This window comes from Protopterus annectens, chromosome 2.part1, assembly GCF_019279795.1.
Source record: "Protopterus annectens isolate FY-2018-M chromosome 2.part1, PAN1.0, whole genome shotgun sequence".
In the NCBI taxonomy this organism is placed as follows: Eukaryota; Metazoa; Chordata; order Ceratodontiformes; family Protopteridae; genus Protopterus; species Protopterus annectens.
In genome coordinates this window covers 1115197141-1115220187 of record NC_056729.1, presented here as the reverse complement: position 1 = coordinate 1115220187, position 23047 = coordinate 1115197141, and the positions used below count along the sequence as shown (strand labels likewise).

Genomic DNA, 23047 nt, shown 5'->3' with positions numbered 1-23047 from the left:
CTTAGCTGTTTCTGTCACATTTAGCAAAGTCTCTGGTTTCCAAATTTCTTTCAAATTATATTAATATTTGTTTGGAAAAGAACAACACAGTGTTAATGTTTGAGTCTAGAGATATGGTAAGGGCCATGGCTACTTCTTGGCCTTCCTTTAAGAACGCAATAATATTTGTGTAGAGGTTTCTTGGGCATCACTGAATAATTATGCAACACCATATAATGGAAGTGATCTCTAGATCCATGTCATTCCTTTGTACTGATACTGTTTTTGACAATCTTTCATGAAAATCCTCTAAGAGGATAGCTTAGGACTTGGTCCCGCTGCTGCTGCTGCTGATAGATAGAACTACAATCCAAGATACAAGAGCTACATACATGCAGTAATGCAAGATAAGGTTTGGAATTTCTGGTTTAATTTCCATTCCTCCTCCTTTCTGAAACACTTCTGGTAATGCGAGCAAAGGTGTCATTATAGACTTGTTTTCTTCATGACTTAGAACTTTCACTATGTTTGAATCTGATGATATCAACAAATATGTATGCAGTCCCACAAATACAGGCCTTTACACACTGTCGATTACAGGGAGGCCCATACACCCTTCTAATTGGGATATATATATATATATATATATATATATATAGTTATTTGTATATATATATATATATATATATATATATATATATATATATATATATATATATATATATATATATATATATATATATATATATATATATATATATATATATATATATATATATATATATATCTATATATATATATATATATATATATATATATATATATATATATATATGTTTATATTGAGTAAGCATGAAGTGATTTTCTTGTCTTCTTGCCCAACTGATCAAATAAGTTTTGGGGCCAGTCAATCACACCAAAGCTGTAAGTTACAACAGGAAGTGCAGGCTGATTTATAGCTTGAACTTTATTCCTAGATGCCAGTGGAGTTTTGGTATTAGTCTTAGTCTTCTAAAGTATTCCTTATTAAGCTTTATTCTCAGTGTCTCATGATTTGCCAGTGACCCTTCATGTGGTTCCATAAATGTTTACAATTCCACTTTTTTATCTTCTTTTATATCTCATTCCTCTGCCCAGTTGATATTTTCCTCATGTTTCAGTTTTCCTGACGTATATCTTGCTTTTGCTCATTTATTAAGACCAAATGTCATTCTTATGTGTAAGAAGTGGTAACCATTTATACTGTTACTGTACATATCAAAATAGTTTTCTACTATGTGTGCTTTATTCCTAGTCAATGTTTAAACTCAGTTGTCATCGCCAGGTTACTGCACTTTCCAAAATTGAGTTCCTACACTATACTGTTTGTTCCTTAGCTAATATTAACTTGCACTGATATCTGCTTGTATATTTTTCTCTGATATCATGATTGCTTAGTGTTTGAAGTAGTGTTTGAAGCATTTCACCGCAGACATCTGATGAAAATGGGCAACAGCCCAGTCAGACTTTCCTGCTAAATGAATTTCAAATAAATTAATCAAAAGTGCTTTCAATTGTTTGTTTGATGAGCTGTAGAGATTTAAATTATTCACAAAACGAAGATAAAATATCATTGGGTAACGTTGGTTTCTGGATGTCAAGCCGCAATAATAGCCTAAAATCAAAAACTTAATAGGTTAAGGCAAGGCAAAGCTTCAATAATAACAACGTATCATTTTGGAATATTTCTTTTTGGATTTTCATCCCTGTGATAGTAAAAAGGTAATGCCTTTTGGCGTTTCCTGGTTAGGGGTCGCCACAGCAGAACTCTGGTCCACTAATGATGGGCAGTGGATTTTTACAGTGCTGAGCTGCCAGCCCGACACCCAACCTTCAAAGAAGGCACACCCATTCACGCACGCACCTACCTGCATGTCTTTAAATGTCACTCGACCGTGGGGAGGATATGCAGACTCCACACAGAAGGTGCTCCAGCTGAGAATCGAACAAGAGAACCTCTTGCTGTGAGGTGATAATGCTAACCGCTGCACCACCTCAGCCTTTTCATTCCTGTGATAGTGATTTGTCATATATCAAGACTCAGTTGTAAAGTGGTTTGTAAATGTTATATATCGATTGCTATGTAATTTATCAATATATTGTGCATTTTATGCACCTGTAAGCATTCTATAATTCATAAATATGAAATGCTATCAAATGTTTTTTTTTTTTTTTGTAATCTAACCAAGGCATACTTAAATTCCATCCATTTTTATAACTTTCTATTATAGCTTTATATAGTAACAGATGATCTTCTGTCCCTTATGATTTTCTTTTATTACCATTCAGTTCTATTGATAAGATTGGATTTTTTCTAAGCGACTATATATTCTACCTGCATCAGTTCCAATATATAATTTATATGCTGTTGGAAGACAAGTCGTAGGTCTATAGTTCTTAGGATGGCTTGCATGTTCACTGCTAATGAGGAGTATTTTTCCTGTTGTTAACTAGGCTGGTGTCCATTCAGGATGTGCATATACATAATTTTTACTCAGGGCTAAATCATTGTGCATAAACATTAAGTTTGGATAATTCATCTGGGCCTGGAATTTCCATTTAAGAGCCTATCTTAATTTTGTCTCAGTTTCTCTGGCTCATACTTCATTCCATTTCTATCCCCTACATAAGCACTTCTTATTTTTAACTCTTATATCCATTTAATGATTTTATGTTCAGTGGGTCTTAATAAATACTTCTCCAAAATATATCTTCTTTTTTAAAGTGCTGTTACTATTGATTTTGTCTTTCCCTTTCTTTATGCAACTTTTTCGGATCATCATTGAATTGCTTGTGCTGTACTTTTCCTTTGTATTTTCTGTATGTATTCATAGTTTTTCTGTTTATGCATATACTTTTAGTTTACTGCTGGAGACTGTGTAAAACAGATTTGCTTTGATGTTCATAGGTTCATAGGTTCATACTAGGCTATCTGCCCGAGGGCATTTACAAGCCTAGCCCATAGTTTTGTGGCTTACGCCACCCCTTTAGTATGGGGAACTATACCCATTATTTTGCTGTGCCTCTGTCGAGCAGTGACACTGAGGTAATCCCTGGGGTATATCTGTGATCTCCCATCCATTGGTCAAGATTTCTCTTGAACAAGGCCAGCGAGGTGCTCTGCCTCACATATACCGGGATTTTGTTCCACAGCATAGGGAGTCTTTGGGTGATGAATCTATCCCTCCAGCACGTCCTATTAATAGCCATGTCAAGGTTTAAGTCTCCGCCCTTGTGGCTCTGACGGATCTAGATTTTTGAGGTGAAGCATATTCATCAAATCTGGGTTTGACATGGCCTTGTATGTTAGGCAAAGGTCACCTCTGAGCAAGCGGTGCGACTGAATAGAGCTGGAGTTCTTTCAGTCGGGCAGCATAGGACAGATGTTTGAGACCCTTTATCCTTTTGGTGAGGAACTTTGTGGCCTCTCCAGCTGCTGCAAGTGTCGGGTCAGATACATTCGAATGGGGCATTGTACTCAATCATTGGTCTGATGAGTGATGAGTATAGGGAGACTATGACCTCCCTTGATCTAGATGAGAATCCCTTCATGATAAGGTGGGCAATGTAGAAGGTCTTCCTAACTACTTTAGCTACATGGGTGTCGAATGACAGACTACTATCAACCTGGGTCCCCAGGTCCCTGATAACTTCTTCTGTGCTCAGTGGATTGCCAACTATTTGGTAGCTAGGGGTAACCTTGTTTTTCCCGAAGGGTATGACTATGCATTTTTTGGCATTTAACTTTAGGCCATGGCTCTGGCACCAGTTATCCATTTCTGTGAGACCCTTCTGAAGGATATCTGTGTCAGATGCTTTCTACTATGGCGCCCAGTTTGCAGTCATCTGCAAACTTTGTCAGCCATAACCCTCCTGTGTTTGCTTGTACTGGAAAAGTAGATGCCAAACAAGAGTGGGCCCAGGACTGAGCCCTGTGGTACACCACTTGTGACAGGCTTTGAGTCTGACATGGCGCCAGCAACTCTGACCCTGTGGGTTCTGTCACTCAGCCAGTTTGCAACCCATCTTGTGATGTATGGGTTAACATTTAAGCTGATGAGTTTTTCAATGATACCCGAGTGGGGTATTGTATCAAAGGCCTTTGCCAGATTGAGGTAGGCTGTATGGACTGCCTTTCCCTCATCAATGGCTTTGGTGACTGTTTTGAAAAAGTCAACCAAGTTTAGAAGGCATGATCTGCCTTTGACAAAGCCAAACTGGGATGGATCCAAAGTCTGCAAATTCCTATGTCTTTATTTATGAGGTCCATTATGATCCTCTCCATGGCTTTGCAGATAAGGCTTGTCAAGCTAATGGGCGGTAATTTCCAGGGTCGGTGGAGGCACCGCCTTTGTGAAGTGGGACCACAGTTGCAGTGCCACTCCTGGGTATGTATCCAGAGGTAAGACTATGATTAAACAGCTGTCCTAGCTGTGGGTTTAGTTCCTCGTTGAGTTTGTGGAGCACACAGCCGGGGACACCATCAGGCCCCATGCATGCTGTGTTTTTGCTTTGGAGAGAGCAGTTCTCACTTGGGCGTTGGAGATGTTTGGGGGCTGCAATCGCTTGGTATAGATATCTCTCCTTTTGGGGAGAAGTTTGCACTGAACCTGTCAGCCAGTATGTTGGCAATGTCTGTAGGATCAGTAATCTTCACATCATTTTGAGCTAGTTCTGAGCATATCTGGGAGTTTCCTCCCAGGTTTCTAACATAGCTAAAGAAGGCCTTATGATTGTCTTTTGAGTCTTTAGCTATTTTTCTCTCAAAATTTGCTTTGGATGATTTTATGAGAGCTCTTAGTTTTGTACTTATAGTGATCAAGGGTGTCTTACCTTTTAAGGATTTTGCTCTATCTTGTAGTAGCTTCCTCCTTTTGTTGTAGAGTTTGTTTATGGCTGGGGTCCACCAGACTGGACGCTTGTCTTTGGTACAAAGAGTCTTTGTTTTGCTTGGGATTGCCTTATCCATGCAGTCCTGCAGGTGCTGGTAGAAGGCATTTGTAAGTGATTCAGCGGCTTGAGTACTGTTTTCCGCTCGGGGCCTTAAAGGAGACCACACTAGTCTTTAGGAGTGTGAAGTCCGCTTTCGAGAAGTTCTTTACTGTGGTCTTTTTTATTTCAGGTGGGGGTGGGATGTGGACCTCCAGCGAGATTAGTTTGTGATCTGATCTCACCAGTGAAGGGTATACTTCCGGTGTTGAACATTGTGCTCCCATGTTCGTGATGATGAGATCAAGTATGTTTTCTCCTCTTGTGGGGATGGTGACTAGTTGTTCCATGGCATTTGAGTTTATGAATTCCAGGAACTTTTGGGCTAGGGTGTTTGGGCTTGAGTAGTGTTCTTAGTCTATATTAGGGTAATTGAAGTCACCTAGTATGATGGTGTTTGGTGATACATTTATCCCCTCTAGTGTTTTCAGGAAGGCCATGTGAGGTTCCTGAGTTTGTGAGGGTGGCCTGTAACATGCTACAATTTGCAGAGCAGTCTTGCCTATGGTTAATTGCACCTGGATGGTCTCCGATGCATCGTGCGTTGCCACCAGTCTTGAGGTGTGGGTGTCCTTGATGAATATGGATATCCCCCCTCCTTTCTTGGTATTGTCCGGATTTTGGGGCTGGAACGCATGATATGAGGTAAAACCTGATAGTGCTGGGGTGCTCTCAGGAGCCTTGAACCAGGTTTCTGTCACAGTTTTGTGTTGCTTTTATCAAATCTATCCTTCCTACAGATTTTGATGATTTATTCCCATTTCTATATTCTTCTAATAGTGCTTCTTCTTGACTTTACTGCTTTTTGTACTCCATTTGATGCATCTATGGTGGCATTCTGCTTTTCCTGTCATTTCCTTTGTTACTCTACATTTTTGTGGTATCACTATATCTGTTATTAATTTAGCTAGACAGTACTGTATTCTCTCTTAATAGTCTACATTTCTCAGTTTATGTATTTTTATGAGTCTTCTAACCCTTGGGCCTTATTGACTTTCTGTTTTTCTCATTTATCTTTATACATCTCTCCATTTTTGTTAAATCTAGCAGGTCTTCTCTTAGATAATTATTTTCTCGACTGAACACACGCTCTTTTCTCCATTTTCCCGTTCTTTCTCTTGTGCGATTCTAATTAGATCTTCAACCAAGTCTCTTGCAGAAAGTATCAAAAATACCATTTTGTGATATAACTTCTCTAAAAGTGCTTCATTTTCTCCCCACCCTCTGAGGATTCAGAGTCATCATGTTGTGATATATCCTGTAATGGAGTTTCTGTATTAAACCCTTCACGTCTCAGTTGGTCTAGCACTTTAGTTAACATTTGTTAAATAAATAAATAAATGTACTTATTACTTACAAGTACAGAGTACAAATTAAAAACTTATAAATAACACTTCATTTCAAACATAACTGTCTCTGTTTTAAAATTGGTTTGACACTGATCGCAGCATTAATCCCTAGTTTCTGATCACTTCCACTTTATTGTTGATATCACCACCCCTTGGAATCTTAACAACTATATCAACAACTCTATAGTTAAAATTTTGTTCTGAGCCATGCTTAGTCACATGTTTAGCAAGATAATTGTTATTTACATTTCTTCTTATATCTGACTGATGTTTGACTATCCACTCCTTAGGCTTTCTAGTACTTTTGCCTACATAAGGCTTAAAGAGCAGATGAAGTGTTTTTATACATTTTTAATTTGTACTCTGCATTTCTACACATTAAGTATATTTATTTGGTATGTGCCTTTGAAGGACTTCTTATTGTTAGTTTTCAATTTTTATTGGCGGGCTGTGTCTTGTGACCTGATTTGAAATTGTTACTTGAGTGATTGATTCTATAATGCACTTTACATTGATGAAGGGAATTATCGCACAAAGCTTTGTATGGTTAATAAAACTGTCGGCATTTCTGAGTCTGGTGTTTTCTTGGATTTGTTGTTTTCTATCAAGGACTCCGTTCACTGTATTCCTTTGATCCAACTTTTTTGGTGCAGCACCTCAAACTACCAGCTTGCATAAGAGATGGCCAAGAGGTAATCCGCAGATGAATCCTTACTGACAGAAAGAGATATACCATGAAAATAAAATGATGAACAAGTTTAAATAACAAACAGGTGGAAAAATTAAAGTCCAAATTAGGGCTAACTACTTTCCATCTAAAACTGCAAATAACCATCAGCAAACAGGTGGTCCTCTTGCTTTAGATGAACAAAAATGGAAAAATAATGTTATGTAGACCATTCTAGCAAGCCACCAATATAGCTGGTCTCTGCAACTGGAACAGCAGAAACAAAATGTGAAGCAAATGCAAGTTACCACTATCACTGTCAACAAAGTCAGGAGTTATAGACTCCATGTTTCGCCTTGATGTCTGGAAATTGGTACAGAGGGTTACAGTCGTGAGCTGTAGTTCCTGTGCTATAGACTTGGATGCCCTCATTTGTATGAACTTGAGCCAGACATTACTCCTGGATCACCTGTCAAAAAGGACTGTGTGCCCCGTGGGAGTTTACTTGGATAACAAATGGATATTATTACTATGTCTTTTGTAAATGCAGACTCTGAAACTAGGCAGATGTGCCAGATCAAGTAATAATTATCATGGGTTAAAACTGAAGGAGCAACCCTTATTTCCAACCGTTTTCTTCATACAATAGTTCTCTCTGTGCCAGATCAAGTAATAATTATCATGGGTTAAAACTGAAGGAGCAACCCTTATTTCCAACCGTTTTCTTCATACAATAGTTCTCTCTGTGCCAGATCAAGTAATAATTATCATGGGTTAAAACTGAAGGAGCAACCCTTATTTCCAACCGGTTTCTTCATACAATAGTTCTCTCTAACTGCTTTACTTCAGTGCATTGTCAGCTGAGGACACTAAAAATATAACTCGGAATTTCTATCTTGCTTGGAAAAAACATATGTCCTTATAAAAAGGTGAAGTTCATAGTGTCTCTAGTTTTCAAAATGTCCTCTTAACTTAGACCTGTGATTAGTGTAAGATTTTGTTCGCATCACTCTGACAATGACTGTGTGTGTGCCAAAATATTACTGTAATGATGTTTGTGGGAAATTACTTTATTAAGAAACATTTTGCAAAAATGAATGCATATTTCATACATTTGAAATCAGATAAAAGTTGGTCTAACTCTTAAATGCTGTTTTACCTTAAAACAGCCTGTCATATTAACTTTAAAAAATATAATGTACATTAAAAGCAAATGATTAAAACAATAAACAGGTCAGTGTAACAAGAAACCTCATGTTCTTAAAATGGAGTTCACAAGCATTTAGTCTCAAATAAAACTGCAGGCTTAATTAAATAACAATATATATATATATATATATATATATATATATATATATATATATATATGTTATGAATGACCAGTCAATGGTTGATCCGTATGCAGCCACATCAGGTTCACATTATGAAGAAGATGGTTTGTAGATTAATTCAGAGTAGAATGTCACAGACTATATTATTCTTCATTATACCTGCAGTTGTACACCTGCATTTAATTCATGAAGTCTGCTTCATGTATCAAAACAAATTTGCAGATACTTTTCCAGAAAACTACAATGTCCACCAGTGATAACATGTAAAGGGAATAAACAGTGATGTTCATGAAAATACTATTTGCATTTCCCTGTATTGCAGTCTAATCGAGGAAGTTCACTTGTATCGTCGTGACATACAATCTTGCAAGGCTATACTGACTATGCTGTTGTAAAATATTTCTGATGCATGTTTGAAATGAACTTGCTTGTTTGTGCTCATAAATCATGTTTACTTTTTCATGCTATAGATTAAATCACTGGTTCTGTTTTGCTTATTTTTTTATAATGAAGTGAAAACAAATTGTTGTTGGAATGTCTTATGCAGTAACTGATTTTTTGCACTTGTTAAAAAACACACTGACAAGACATTGATTCAGTTATGGTCAACTCACAAAAACATGATCACAAATGAGTGTATCCTCAGCAATGTGAATAGTATTCTGATTCTTAAAATGAGAACAAAAATTTGTTTTTACAGGGGCAGACTTCCCCTTCCCTCACCCCCCACACCTTATCATGTATGCATTCCACGTCCTAGGTTGCGCCATCATGGGGGCAGGGGACATCCTCAGCACACAGATTCATCTTCTGGGGAAAATCCAGCAGATACACAAGTGATGTACAATATGAATATAGATCATTAATGTTTCTAATAAAAGCCCACCTCCCCTCAGGGTGGGCATTACTGTATTCAGCTTCTGTATTTAACTCATATCTTATACATTGTTAGTGTAATTTAGAACTCATCATAAATTTCTATGGAGACAATGGTATGTTATGGCTGAGTGATTCAGAAAACATTAGATCTGCTGACTTTTGATACATTCAGTTCTATTTGGTAATACAATGGAAAACTAGAAGCATATTGCTCAGGACTGCAAGATATTTGGGGAAATTACTTTCTTTTCTGTATATACCTTCACTTTGTACTACATTTATTATATTCTAGACTCCTGGAAAATATTTCATAAGCAGTAGCGTTTTAACAAATTTGCTTTAATTATTCTAAGGAGGGTTATAGAAAATCTTTCAAATTATATATTACTGTCTTATTTTAGAATGTAGCAATTTCCCATGTTCTGTAGATGTGTGGCTGTGTGTGTGTGTGTGTGTGTGTGTGTGTGTGTGTGTGTGTGTGTGTGTGTGTGTGTGTGTGTGTGTGTACCCGCTCGTGTGTGTCTGAGGTCAGATGGCTATTTTATAAGTAATGATAATTACTTATTGTAAAATGGAATAAAATAGGCAATTCAAAAACAGTACAAATTAAAAAATATATAGCAACAACTATATGTGTTTTGTAAATGCATTTTTTGTCTGTTTTAGGAAGGGGATATTTCTCCTTTTCCATATTCTTGAAATGTTTACACGGGATTATCTTTCCATAAAGCGGATGAAAATTATTACAAGCAAAATCTTGATCCTTGTACAATCAATTATTTTCACATTTGTATTTTACAAAGTTCAACAAGTGAACCAGAAGATACCATAATTTATATACTTTTATAAATGTTATATAAGGGGTTTGTAGTTAGCTTGTGTTCTCCTTCTTTATTTATGCATCAGACTTTAAAGTATTTTGATCTCCATGTGCTGAACCTCCGTGTGCCTCTTCTTCCTCAGGAACCTGCAAATAAAAGAATATAGGAACCATTACTAGAGAATTTGATAGTGTCATAGTGTTTTGTATGCTTCTCCTTATGAGCTGATCCATGAAGATCCATGAAGATCAGTTATAGTAACTTTTTTCTTTTTCTTTTTAGCGATTTTAGGTGATTTAAAAAGTTTAAAAGTAATGAAAAACTACACTGAATACATAATGCCATTGTTCATTACTGGTTTACATTCCATGTGGTAGAGTCTGCTTGCTCTCCCTGTGCCTGTATAGTTTAGATACAACCTTTCTTTAATCAAATTATATTTTTATTTATGTATTTATTCCTAATTATGCTATGCTAACTTTTTCCACACCCCTAGATAATACAGTCCTAAATAAGCATGTCATGCATGCTTTTAGGTTTCACCATATTTCTTTTGTTATTTTTCTAATGAATGTCTTAATCAAAATAAATACATAAATAAGCAGAACAGCAAATGAGCAAACAAATATGTAAATCATTTACTACAGGTGAAATATATCACAGCTCACAAGAATGTCACAATACTTGTCTGGAAAATGTTTACTCGTGCCCCTGAGCATTTGATGAGGTGGGGACTTTTACGACTATGAATAAAGAAACTGCAAACAAAAAAGTGCACTCACAGACTCATTTCTCAAAAAAAAAAAAAAAAAAAAAGAAAACTTTATGAAACATTGTGATTTTTCACTTAATTTTGCTTATGGGCTGCATGAGTTCAGAATAACTTGTCCCAGAATATATGTTCTTATGTATAAAGTTATATGCATTTAAACTGCATTTCTTATTTATCCAAGTCACTTCTACTTATAATCTTGTATTTAATTGTGCATACTGTGTAAACAGATGTTGATCTCTACCATCATGACTCCTTTTAAGAGCATGTGCCTCCCTTCCCCAAAACCCCTATACATATATACACACACATATATATATATATATATATAGAGAGAGAGAGAGAGAGACAGCTATATCTATACCAAATTCACTGTCTACTGTTGCACCACTATGAAGAAAAGGGAACATCAGTTGTACCTCCCAAGCTATTCACAAAGCAGATCGAGACATATGCTGACAGATTACAATGGCATAGAGACGCAAGCAGCAGTTCTAAACTAGGTTACATACTGTCACTTCTAACATTTTGTACATTATTAGTAGCCTACTATACCCTGAACTTAACTTTACAAAAGAGGTTACATCAAAATGCATCAAACAACAGGGCAGATGAGAATTTATTTTATTTTGGGACCAAATTGGATACTGAATTCATACCTAATTTAAAGAGGCTGCTCACTTGATTCTGACAGCACTACTAAATATAAATGCAGCAACATGTGACAGCACTTTGGGAATGAGAAAGATATAAAATAAATAAGGTCATTAGGAAAAGAAAGAGAAATATTAGTTGCAGTAAGTGGATAAGTGTAAATTGTAATTTTTATTTAATTATTTTGTAGATGCATTTCTTTTGGTCAGTGAAAGGTAATTAAATATGGCTATCACTATAAGAGAATTGAAAATGCTGAGGCTGTGAAGACCTATGCAAGGTTATACAATGTATCAACTGCACATTGTTCTAACTTGTTTGTGTACAGGGTGTATTAATAGTGCTCTAGCACTCAATAGAACTGCGACCCTTAAGCCTGAGATGTAAAGATCATACTATCTTTTCTATACTTGTGGTTAAAAAGTGTTGCATTTTGTAGTAAAATAGTAGCCAGTCTGACCTACCACAGAGTTTGTGTCACTTTACAGTTTTAGAGAAGATGAATGTCATCCTGAGTAATATCTCAGGGGCATCAGCAGGTACATTAGCTGGTTCTGTTTAATTCATTGATGACAAAGTTACCTTAGGAAGATGTGACGAGGCCTCTGCTGATAAAACAGGGTATGACAGACCACGCCAAATGATTTAGAGGAAACTAAACACAAAGTGGCTATCATGGTTTTGGTGTTCCTATATTTATAACATCTTTATTTACTTATTTTTCGTATCAGTGCCCATAGATACTTAACCATTATGCATCTCACCCAAACAGCTTCCCTGGTAAAATAAATAAATTACAATATATAAAAATCAGTCCTTTGTGGTTTCAAATTTTGTCAATTGGTTAGCTCTAAGAGATAGAGCTAATTGTTCTGAGGAATCCAGAGAGATGAGCCCACTTATACCATACATTTGCAGTACGTAACAGTATATAAAGATTTACTTGTCACATAGAAACATGCTGTTTAAAAAGTTCTTATCACTATACCCAAAGTATACCATATTATCAGATTTATGACTGGCTTCAGAGCACAGTAGATACAGCCCTGAATATGATTCAGATGACCCTAGTATGATTAATGGTTTGAGCTCTGTTTTTGAAGTGAGGCAGGGTGGGAGATGAGTGCGTGAGGATGAGGAGAACATCATGGGTGTGTCTTCAACTAATGATCACCCCATAAGGACAAAAAAACTAGTAGGAGTCATTTACCCAATAGAGATAGAATTTCCTGCAAGGCTAACATCACTTGCAGAAAGCAGCAACAGTCTTGTCTTGCATTTGTTACATGCCCTCCTCTGGGCACTTGCACATCATGCAGGAGGTTGTTGCAGCACACAATAAAACTCCTCATTGCTGCCTTAATGATGTCCATGCCATGGTCAGCTGTCATTGAGGCAGGTGAATAATGGGTAAAGTTAGAATGACTAGCCAGATGTTGAGCAGGAGTCGTAACCCCCCCCCTAAAAAAATTATTTACACACAAATATAACAATACATCCACATTTGCAATTAAAGGTTAAGAAACTGTTTCCCAGCAGAAATCTAAGATCCACAATTATGTGAGCTATTAATGAGCTGCAGGGTTTGATTCTTTCAGCCTCCATTTTCCTTGAACTCATATGATTCTTATAGGCAAGTTCATTTCACAGTGTCTACACTGCTATTCTGTCACCAAACAATGGAATGCTCTACACTTGGATATCAGAACAAGCACCAACCTCAGGAAATTCAAATGTAAACTAAAAGATTAGTAGAACACACCAGCGAGCACAGTGACCAAACAGCTCAGACAATTCACCAAATAAATATACTGTAGTCAGCAGGACTGGCATGAGTTCAAATTAAAAATAAATCCAACTTTTATTAAGAAAATCAAACAGATTTAGCGCTTTCATCCCCATCCACTGGGACTTCATCAGAATCATCGAACACATTTCACCAGCACATTTAAATAGACCAATTAATTAATAGCGTAGCCAATGATGTAACTAAAGAATTTTAAAGGTACCATATCCAAAAAATACCACTAATATCACATTATGTCCATCCCAGAACTCTCCGCAGCTCTGACCAGCTCCTTCTAGACACCTATAAACCAAACAAAAACATTAGTAAACTTCTTTACAAATACAGTATTTCCCATGAATGGAACAAACTCACCTTTAACATCTGAATCATTTCTAACTTAAATCTCTTTAAATACAAACTTAAAATGTTTCTCCTAAATGCCAACACTTGTCACTGCAATGATCCCACCTAAATCACTCCTTACCACCTTACTACCTCTTACACTTTTAACACCCTCCTATTGCAAGTGTCTTATCTCATTGGCATCTCTTTCTCTCCTTGTTGATTAAAAAAATCTAACCTTTATACTGCATGTTATGCACATTATTGTAATGTTTATGTAAACTTCATTCTCAGGCCTTTTGTAAATTTCTAATGTTCTCATGTAAAGCACATTATTGTATTGTTTGCATACAACTTCATTGTCAGATGTTTTCCTTTTTGCAATTTTGTAATAACTGTCTGGAGCTTCTCTCCTCGTGTTTCCATTGAAAACGGGCCATTGGCTCATTTGGTCTAATTCGGTTAACAAATGACAAATAAATAATAAATAAAGAAAGAAAGAATCGATAAAAGGTATATGAGTTATATACAAGGCATACACTTGGGGTGTGTGGGGGAATCTACTCCCACACACCAGGATTGCAGGGGGGGCTTGTACCGTTGCAAAAAATAAAAATAAAAAAAACTTTAAAACCTATTCACTGAAAGTGGCTTTCAGCAATTTGTTTTTGTTGATTTGTCTGTCAAAGAGTAATCCGAAGAATAATCATTAATCCGGTGTATGAGAACTCTTATTGTAGTAAGAAAGGTAATAGCCAAGACTATATAGTACCGAAAAGAGATTCTAACCACCTGTATAATGCCGGGTTTGTTTGAGTTGATTCTGGTTGTGAGGCATAAAACCTATGCTATTCGCTACATGTTGAAGTGGTGGTGTTTGTATATAAGGGACAATAAATTACTCCAGTCCTTGTTTAGTTCTCCCACAATTATTTGCCTTGTATTGTTTTTGATTGTTAGCCAGTGTATGGAATCCTTGGTTAGTTGTTATGTATACATCTCTGGAGCATGACACTATTGCAGTTTTACTTGGGCCTAAAGTAAAATAAGGAACAACTTCCTCTCTTACTTTAATTTCTAGCAATTGAAGTGGCTTAATTCAATTTTGAAAGAACTGGCACTGTAAATTCTATGCCCCAGAGTAGTCCTTGATGTACATGGCCAAGCAGAGTGTATGCTGCACAGCCTTCTCCAGTCTCTCTAAATAATAAAACAGAGATGATCTCCTTCAGAGATATTATCCAGGCCTGCCCAAAGAAAATGACTTCTGAGACTTAGTATTCTGCAAATAAGCATTCTTATATCAGCATGACCTTAAAATGCACTGTCTTATTTTTGCTGATACTTTCTATGAACCAGTTTTTAAAAATGTGATAAATATACTGAAAGTTGGAAAGAATGCTACCTTGCATGTATTATTAACTGATATCAAATAAAAGGGAACTACAATAATTCTCCAATTTGTAGAATAAAGGTATAATGCCAAAGATGAACAGGGCATGCATATAGCATGTAATCTACTCCCAATATTGGAAATCGTTTTGGTTCTTTGTTGTAACAAGTGGAAAACTACTTTCCCTTGAAGACTACTTTGGTAAGACATGTATCATTTAGTTCCTACCCCAATAATCACAGGTGCAGGTAGGGCATGGTAAAGTGTACAGCTACTGCAGGTGCTAGATGTTAGGAGGACTAATCAGCAGATGTAAATTGGACAGTAGAACAGTACCAGCATATAGAAATGAATGCAGATTCTGCATTTGTGGTCAGGGCTAAAGTACTTCAGTGCTTTGTGTGTGGTATTTAGCTGTACGAAGTCACTTGTTTACATCTGTAGCAAGCAGTTTGCTATATTTTTTGAAAGAGAACAGTTTCATTTTTCACATTCAACTTGGAAATTATCTTTTTTGGACCTCATTTTATGAGTTGAGGGGTTACCAGATCAGGGACCTGTACAGGGGAAGCAGATAATCTAGCGATAGCTCTACACACCACAAGGTAAAAGTGTCGTAGATGCGACAAGGCTAGCTAGCTTTGTGTTTTCTCATTTTGTGGTAAACACCTCCTTGAATAGTCACTGATTTAGCTTGATATGTATAATTTATTTTATTTATCATTCACTGTCATTTGATTACTGATCCTGGTCCTGTCACGACATCCTTGCTGACGTATATTTTCACACATTATTCTGGTCAAGCCCACGTAAAAGAACCTACTGGAAAACAATTACAGTGATTTTCTTTAATAATGGAATACTTGCAAATTTATACATGGAGATGATATAAATGGGTATATTTAAAAGTAGGGCTTATGAATATTTATTAGACCTATGGTTGTATATTTGCTATTTAGGACAGAAGGGAACTGTACATATGCTAAAAGTACCCTCATAAGAAACAAAAATGGAATATCTGGGCAAACTAAGAAATTTATGGTTGCAAGACACCAAGTCTGGGCTCATTAAGATTTCAGTAATACAGGTTGCACATTAGAAGTATTTTTCCTATTAGTCTATATGTGTATTTACTCAGGTCTAGAGTGAAGGTATCATGGACCTGGAGCTGTAAGTCAATCTGGGCCAACCCTGCAGTATGTAATGTAATATATAATATGTTATGCTTTCCCTAAGTAGCCTATGTCACCTCATCACAGTTTGTTACTATATTTGCTGCCTGTATGAAAAAGATGCACAGATTTTATGTACACTGACTGAACTGCTACATGTTACTAAAACAATCCCTAGTTTCCATGCACTATACATGTGATTGCATGCATATCACAGACAGCTGAAGGTGTTACTTTGGTTTGATCTTTGCTGCAATGTGTTTGTAAGCTGGGGAGCAGTAGCAGCAGACTGAACATGATGGGATGCTGCTGGTTAATATGCAGACAACATAGCACTGTAATATTACCATACAATTTTAGGTTCTGGAACTGTTTATAGTAGTTTGTTTGTTATGATCATGTTTTCCAGGTCATCTTGGTTTGGAACTGCCCAATCTGCACTTTTGTGAGAGAATTGTGTTGATTGGGACCTGACTAGTAAAGGGAGGCCATTCTAGGGCTTGCAATAAGCATCTTCATTGGTACTTTTGAATTTTTTAGAGTTTTTTTTCAAGTTTTAGCTTCTGATATTTAGGCCCTGCATCTGAGCAGGATTCTGCTTGTTTGTACTGAGCTGAACTGAGGTGGGCTACCAGCCACAACTCTGAGCTGAGATACTACTAGAGGTCTCCGAGCTTCCAAAAAACATAAAGTTGCCTATTTTTTGCTATTTTATACTATTTACTGCACTTTTTTATTGCCTGTCGCCTACTTTTATAACTATATTCATTTAGTATACTAAACTACACTGTTATACTACAATTGCCTGCTATACTGTGCCTGTAAAATCAAATTTTATTGCTGTTTTCACAGTTTAGCAAGCTTGTTTATTGTTTCCACTGTTTAAGTATTTATTGGTATTTTTTCACTGTTTTAAAGCTATATGTTCTGCCTGCTCTGGTTTTCCTGCCAAGCAGTACTTAACTGACTTGTTAACTGTTTAAAGCATTCTTTAGAGCCTCCTGGCTGATTTTCTGCGTTTTAGACTTTTTTTAGTGTCTCACTGCTATTTTTCTGCTGTGTTAAACATTCCCAGTGTTTCCCACTGAAACTAGGGTAGCTAGCAGCTCTAGCATAATCCAGATCTAGGCCAGCTGCCTCCAGAACTGTTTGTAGTGGTTTGTTTGTTCTGAGCATATTTTTCGGGCCATCTTGGATTGGAAGGAACCTATCTGCACTTTTGTGAGAAAATTGTGTTGATTGGGACCTGACAAGTAAAGGGAGGCTGGTCTAGGGCTTGGAATAAGCATCCTCATTGGTCCTTTTGAATTTTGTTAGAGTGTTTTTTTCAAATGTTAGCTTCTGGTATTTAGGCCCTGCATCTGAGCTGCTTGTTTGCACATTGGGCAGCACCCAGCACTGCTGCCGAATTGTGCGTCAAAGCCAGACAGTAAAACTCAACAAATTTTTCCTTAAACTTCAGGCAGAAATATCCATTTGCTGAGCTCCTCTGTCATCATTTCTGAAAAAGCCACCCCTAGTGACAACAGTCTTCAACCTAGCATTATGGACAGTAAAACTACCCTTGTTTCTCCTGCCAACCTTGTTGACTTGGGTCTTTTGAAGCAGTGTAGCAATTGCCTCATGTACACAGAGAACCCTGTACTAAAAACACAATCTAGTACAGAGTGCAAGAGCTGTATTTACACCAAGAATCTAGAATCCATGCTCTGTCTCACTCAAAACAGTAACATGGAGAAGGCTGTCAACTCAACCACCACTATATATTCACATAGTACCACTACTCATACACATACCACTATTCAAACCCATAGTACGCATCAAACATGTAAATCCACATATGTGGAGGTTCTCTAAAAAAAAAAAAAAAAATGACAGAAACACCAGAGACCTCCAAAACACAAGTCTGCTATAGCTAACACAGTCTACACAGCACCCATGACACATAACAACACCAGTGTCTTATCCACCAAGCCCATCAGGTGTAACACTCAAAAAACAAGTTTTCTTGTCATTGGAGACTCAATAGTGAGACCCATGAATGCCCCACTCACCAGGCTGGACAAGGAGAAAGTCATGGTTAGCTGCCTGTCCAGTGCCAGTATTCACCAAATCACACATGCAGTCAGGTCTCTCAGCAACAAGTACCGTTATGACTCTGTTATAGTTCTTGTTGGTGTAAATGACCTGAGACATGCCTTGATGGACTATATGAAGAGAGACATGGTCGAGCTCCCTGAGTATGTGTCCCAGGCAGGGATGTTCCTAGCCTTGAGCAGCATACTACCCTCACTTAGAATAATGCCACAGTATAAACAAAAATGACTGATTTCAGTAATTGGCTTAGTTTTTGGTGTCACTCCAAGGGGATCCAGTTCCTGTCAGCCCAAGAAGCCATCGTTGATAAACCTCAGTGCTTTGCCAGAGATGGTTTGCAGCTAGCATCCCTAGGCTTTTGGCTGCTGGCAAAGGCTCTTGCCTCCCCCTTAGGGCCTTTTTAGGTAGGGTCTTGAAAACAACATTACCAATATGAAATTAACCAATCAGAACAAAATTAGGGTCATGCTGCTTAATGCTAGGATCTTAAACCAAAAACTGCACTCCCCAGAAGCACTTTTATCACTAGAAGATGTAGATGTCTGTGCAGTCACAAAAACCTGGTTTAAGGCCTTAGACACTACTCCAGTCCTGCAAGGTTACAATGGCTTCCACACCTTTAGACTGCAAAATGAACATGCGAAAGTTAAAGGAGGCGGTGCTTCAATCCATATTAAAGATAAATTCACCTCCCATCTAGTTAAACTGGACAACTCCATGGAGTTACTCCAGGTCCAGGTTATGGTGTGTAAGACCGCCTTTCGAGTCCTAGCCAGTTATAGATCCCCCACCATGGGTCATGACACCCATGAAGCCTACTTAACCAAATTGAAAACAATCCAAATTTTACTGAACACACTGGTTATGGGGGATTTATATTATCCCACCATCAAATGGGAAACTTACTCTAGCCCAAACTTGTTAGCACAAAAGTTCCTTTACTTGGTGAATTCAAATGCCCTGGAGCAAATTGTCCATACCCCAACAAGAGGAACAAACATTCTAGATCTGGTCCTCACCAACATGTCAAACAGGTGCACTGCTGCAACTATTGGACCCTCATTAGTTAAAACTGACCACAAATCAGTCACCTTTGAACTGCCACTAACACCAGAACTCACAAAGGGTGAAATCACACTAAGAAAAAATCACCAAGGCAAACTATACTCTCCTAGGTGAAGATATAAATGCATTCCAAGCCCCAACCCAAGCTGAAAGTGGTACTTATGTCAAAGCTTACACTAATGCCCTGTACAATCACTTGCATAAGTGTATAAACTTGGCTGTACCTTTTAGAATCAAAGCTAGAGCCCAAAATAAAATCAAGCTGCCATGGTGGACTTCCAGCATCAGCAAACTCTACAATTAATGCAAAAAGTTTCTATCCAAGAAAACAAAGACAAGGACTCAACAAAGGAAAAGCACCCTCCTCAGCCTTAACAAGCAGATAAGACAACTTGTCAAATCCTCCAAGAGCTCCTTTAAGAGAAGCCTAGCAAGTACTGCCAAGGATAATCCTAAGGCCTTTTACAGCTACATATGTAACCTGAAGGGTAGGACCCAAGCATGTGTAGAACTGGTGGTCAATGGTATCGCACACACTAACCCCACAGAGATAGCAAACCTGCTAGTGGGTAGGTTTGGTGATAATTTCACTTTCTTATCTCCTCATAACTTACAACAAACCCTCCCCCAACCGTCCTCCCCACCTTACATATCTGAAGAATAGGTCCACAAAGCCCTATCCAAGGCAAAGAGCATGGCAATCTTTTAAACAGGCTAATACATGAACTAGCATCAACACTAAGTAGTCTTTTCAATCATAGCCTAACCACAGGTTTTGTTCCTGTGGAATGGAAAACAGCTACAGTTATTCCCCTCCACAAAGGTGGCCTAGCAACAGACCCATGGAATTATAGACCCATAAGCCTGACCAGCCTCATCTGTAAAGCCATGGAATGCATTATTATTATGGACCTCATAAATAAGGACAAAGGTGATCTTCAAACACTGGATCCTACCCAATTCAGCTTTGTGAAGGGCAGAACCTGCCTGTTAAATCTGGTGGATTTCTTTGAAAGTGTGACCAGGGCCATTGATGAGGGCAAAGCTGTGCAAACAGCATACCTCAACTTGGCAAAGGGTTTCAATGCAATCCCACATTCAAGCATTATCAATAAACTTAGAAAACTGAATGTAAACCCCCTCGTTGTAAGATGGGTTGCCAACTGGCTTACAAACTAGGCACACACTATCAACGTGGGTGACTCCACATCAACCAACAGACCTGCTACCAGTGGGGTGTCACAGGAGTCAGTGCTGGGCCCCCTATTGTTTGATATATACTTCTCAGATGTTCAGGTTAAAACTAAAGGGTTGTAGCTGACCAAGTTTGCAGATGACTGCAAACTAGGTGGAATCACTGAATCCCCAAATTATACAGTATACTCCAGGAGGGTCTCACACAGACCAATGACTGGTGTGTTGGTCATGGTCACAAATTGAATGCAAAGAAATGCATCATCATTCCCTTTGGCACAAACAGTGTCCCTTCAGACTTTCAAATCAACAACAATGACCTAAGTACCCATGAAGTGGTAAGAGAACTGAGATCACAGGTTGATGGTGACCTTAGCTTTGACCACCATGTGTCTACAGTTGATTGGATGGGAGCATCAACCTAGGAACCTATGAACCTATAAGGAAAGCATTCCACATAGCTCACTTGATTAGTAATGGCATTGCCTTGAGAGCAAAAGAAGTTATACCCTCTATACTCGGCACTTATCTGGCCCATAATTGAGTATAACACCCCATTCGGTATGTACCATACTAAGCACCTGCAGCAATTAGAGAGACCTCAGAGGTTTCTAACAAAGAAGATCAAGGGCCTCCAGGATGTGCCTTACATGGACTGACTAAAGTCCCTGTCACTATACTCTGCATTGTATAGACTTCTTAGGGGAGATTTATGCTTGGTCGACAGAGCAACCCAAGAACCAAACCTAATGAACCTACTGCATATCCGTAAAGCAAATGGGTCTAGGGCTACCCATTCCAGGGTACTTAAATATGGCCTGCAACTTAAATAGGACATGCTGGAGGGACAGATTTATCTCCCATTGACTATCATGTCTTTGCAACAGGCTACCACTTCAAGTGAAACAGAGTACCACTATGACACTGCTCAAGAGGAACCTGCATGAATGGAAGGGGGTACCATAAATTCTTACCAGGGATAGTGCCCACAACCCTCCTAGACATGGGCAGTCATCACTAAATGCAATTTTGGGTATTGACTAGTACTTCTATGCTATTACATTGGGTTGAAATGGGTAGGCTTAAACTGACCTCCAGGTTGCTAGCCTAGTAATCTCCTATGACCCTATGATCTGATGATCCTATGACTCTAAGAACATGTACATGCCTTCTGCCATGTTGTGATATCATTTCTTTAATGAATATAGTGCTTATTGCAATTTTATGCAATGACCCTAAGAGCATGTATATGTCTTCTGCGATGTAGTAATACAATTTATTTAATGAATGTAGTGCTTATTATGCATCTTAATATGACTTTATGTATGAGTAGATAAAATAAGTCTACAGCCTTCCTGACTTTGTCTCACATGACCTACTTGACATCACAATTATGAAAATAGTGACATCATGCTATAATGTATGAATTGCTTTAGAATACATAAGAATGGGCACACCTCTCAGCTGCCCAGATTTTGGTTGGATGCCCCTAATTTTGTCCTCAGGCTTTTGCTCCAGCCCTACTTCACCCAAAAATTATATTGTGAAGTTCTAAGGTAACAGTATCTGAAATGTCCCTAATTTGGAGCTTTTTTCCAAATTACTTTTGCTTTGTCCCTAACTCTAGAGATAAAAATTGAGAGCAATGTTCTACAAGAAAAGACAAAGTAGATTCACCTGCACCATGTGACTACATACATGTACACAGCACTGCAACGTTGTAGACATAATCACTGTAACTCTGTTATTCTCAGTCACAACATCATGTGTAAGAAAGTCATAGTTCCACTTTAGAACATTTGCTATTTTTATAACTCTCACAGTATTTAGCACTGCACTGAGATGTGCAAATATGTTCCTAACAATTTTATTCAGTTCAGTAAGTGATAGGATGAGGTAGCTAGAAAGGTCAAGGCATTTGAGGTATCATATAGCAAATGGCAGTAATACACTTCAGGACTTTACAAAAACATTTCCTTGTGACCTTCTGATGTTGCTTTTTGAGAAACAAAAAAAAGCTTCTTTATTTCAATGACATTACCACTACTTTAGCACTACATGAAGATTTTCAAGCTTGTTAAAAAGTTTAACATCAGATCTCCTCCCTTGCTTCTCTGATGACTTTTGGCTTCTATGATGGCTTTTCTAGTAAGGCTGAAAATCGACATGTACTGTTAAAAGCCACACAGCTGAAGGGAATGATGATAATTATATGAGACTGTAAGAGTGACTGCAACCCTTTATTTGCTGTTTGGGACCATATTAATGTTTGTCAAAGCATTGCTATGAATGTTATTGTATATGTAGTATCCATTTTTGTCAACAGACCAATCAAAGAGCACCTTGTTCACAAGTCCTGAAAAGCTTCAATCTCTCTCTCAAATCTTAGAAAGGGGTTCTCTGTCAGAACTATAAGACCTAATAGTATGTCACCTGACACCTCAAAAATATACTAAACTTTAAAATGCATAACAGTGAATTTCATAAATCATTGTTACACTGTCTCAAGAATTTT

General features: G+C 37.7%; 1 protein-coding gene and 1 long non-coding RNA gene across 3 annotated transcripts in view; one reads left to right on the top strand and one right to left on the bottom strand.

Annotated features, from left to right (window-relative positions):
• Positions 1-23047, top strand: part of LOC122794345 — a 587167-nt gene that overhangs the window by 71510 nt on the left and 492610 nt on the right. The window lies entirely within an intron of this gene.
• RHAG (Rh associated glycoprotein) overlaps positions 8078-23047 on the bottom strand; it is a 394323-nt gene continuing 379353 nt past the window's right edge. For both annotated transcript variants that reach the window (XM_044062656.1, XM_044062657.1), the window contains exon 10: positions 8078-10200. In XM_044062656.1, coding sequence (XP_043918591.1) covers positions 10129-10200 — 72 coding nt within the window. In that variant the 3' untranslated portion in view covers positions 8078-10128. The remainder of the gene's footprint in view (positions 10201-23047) is intronic.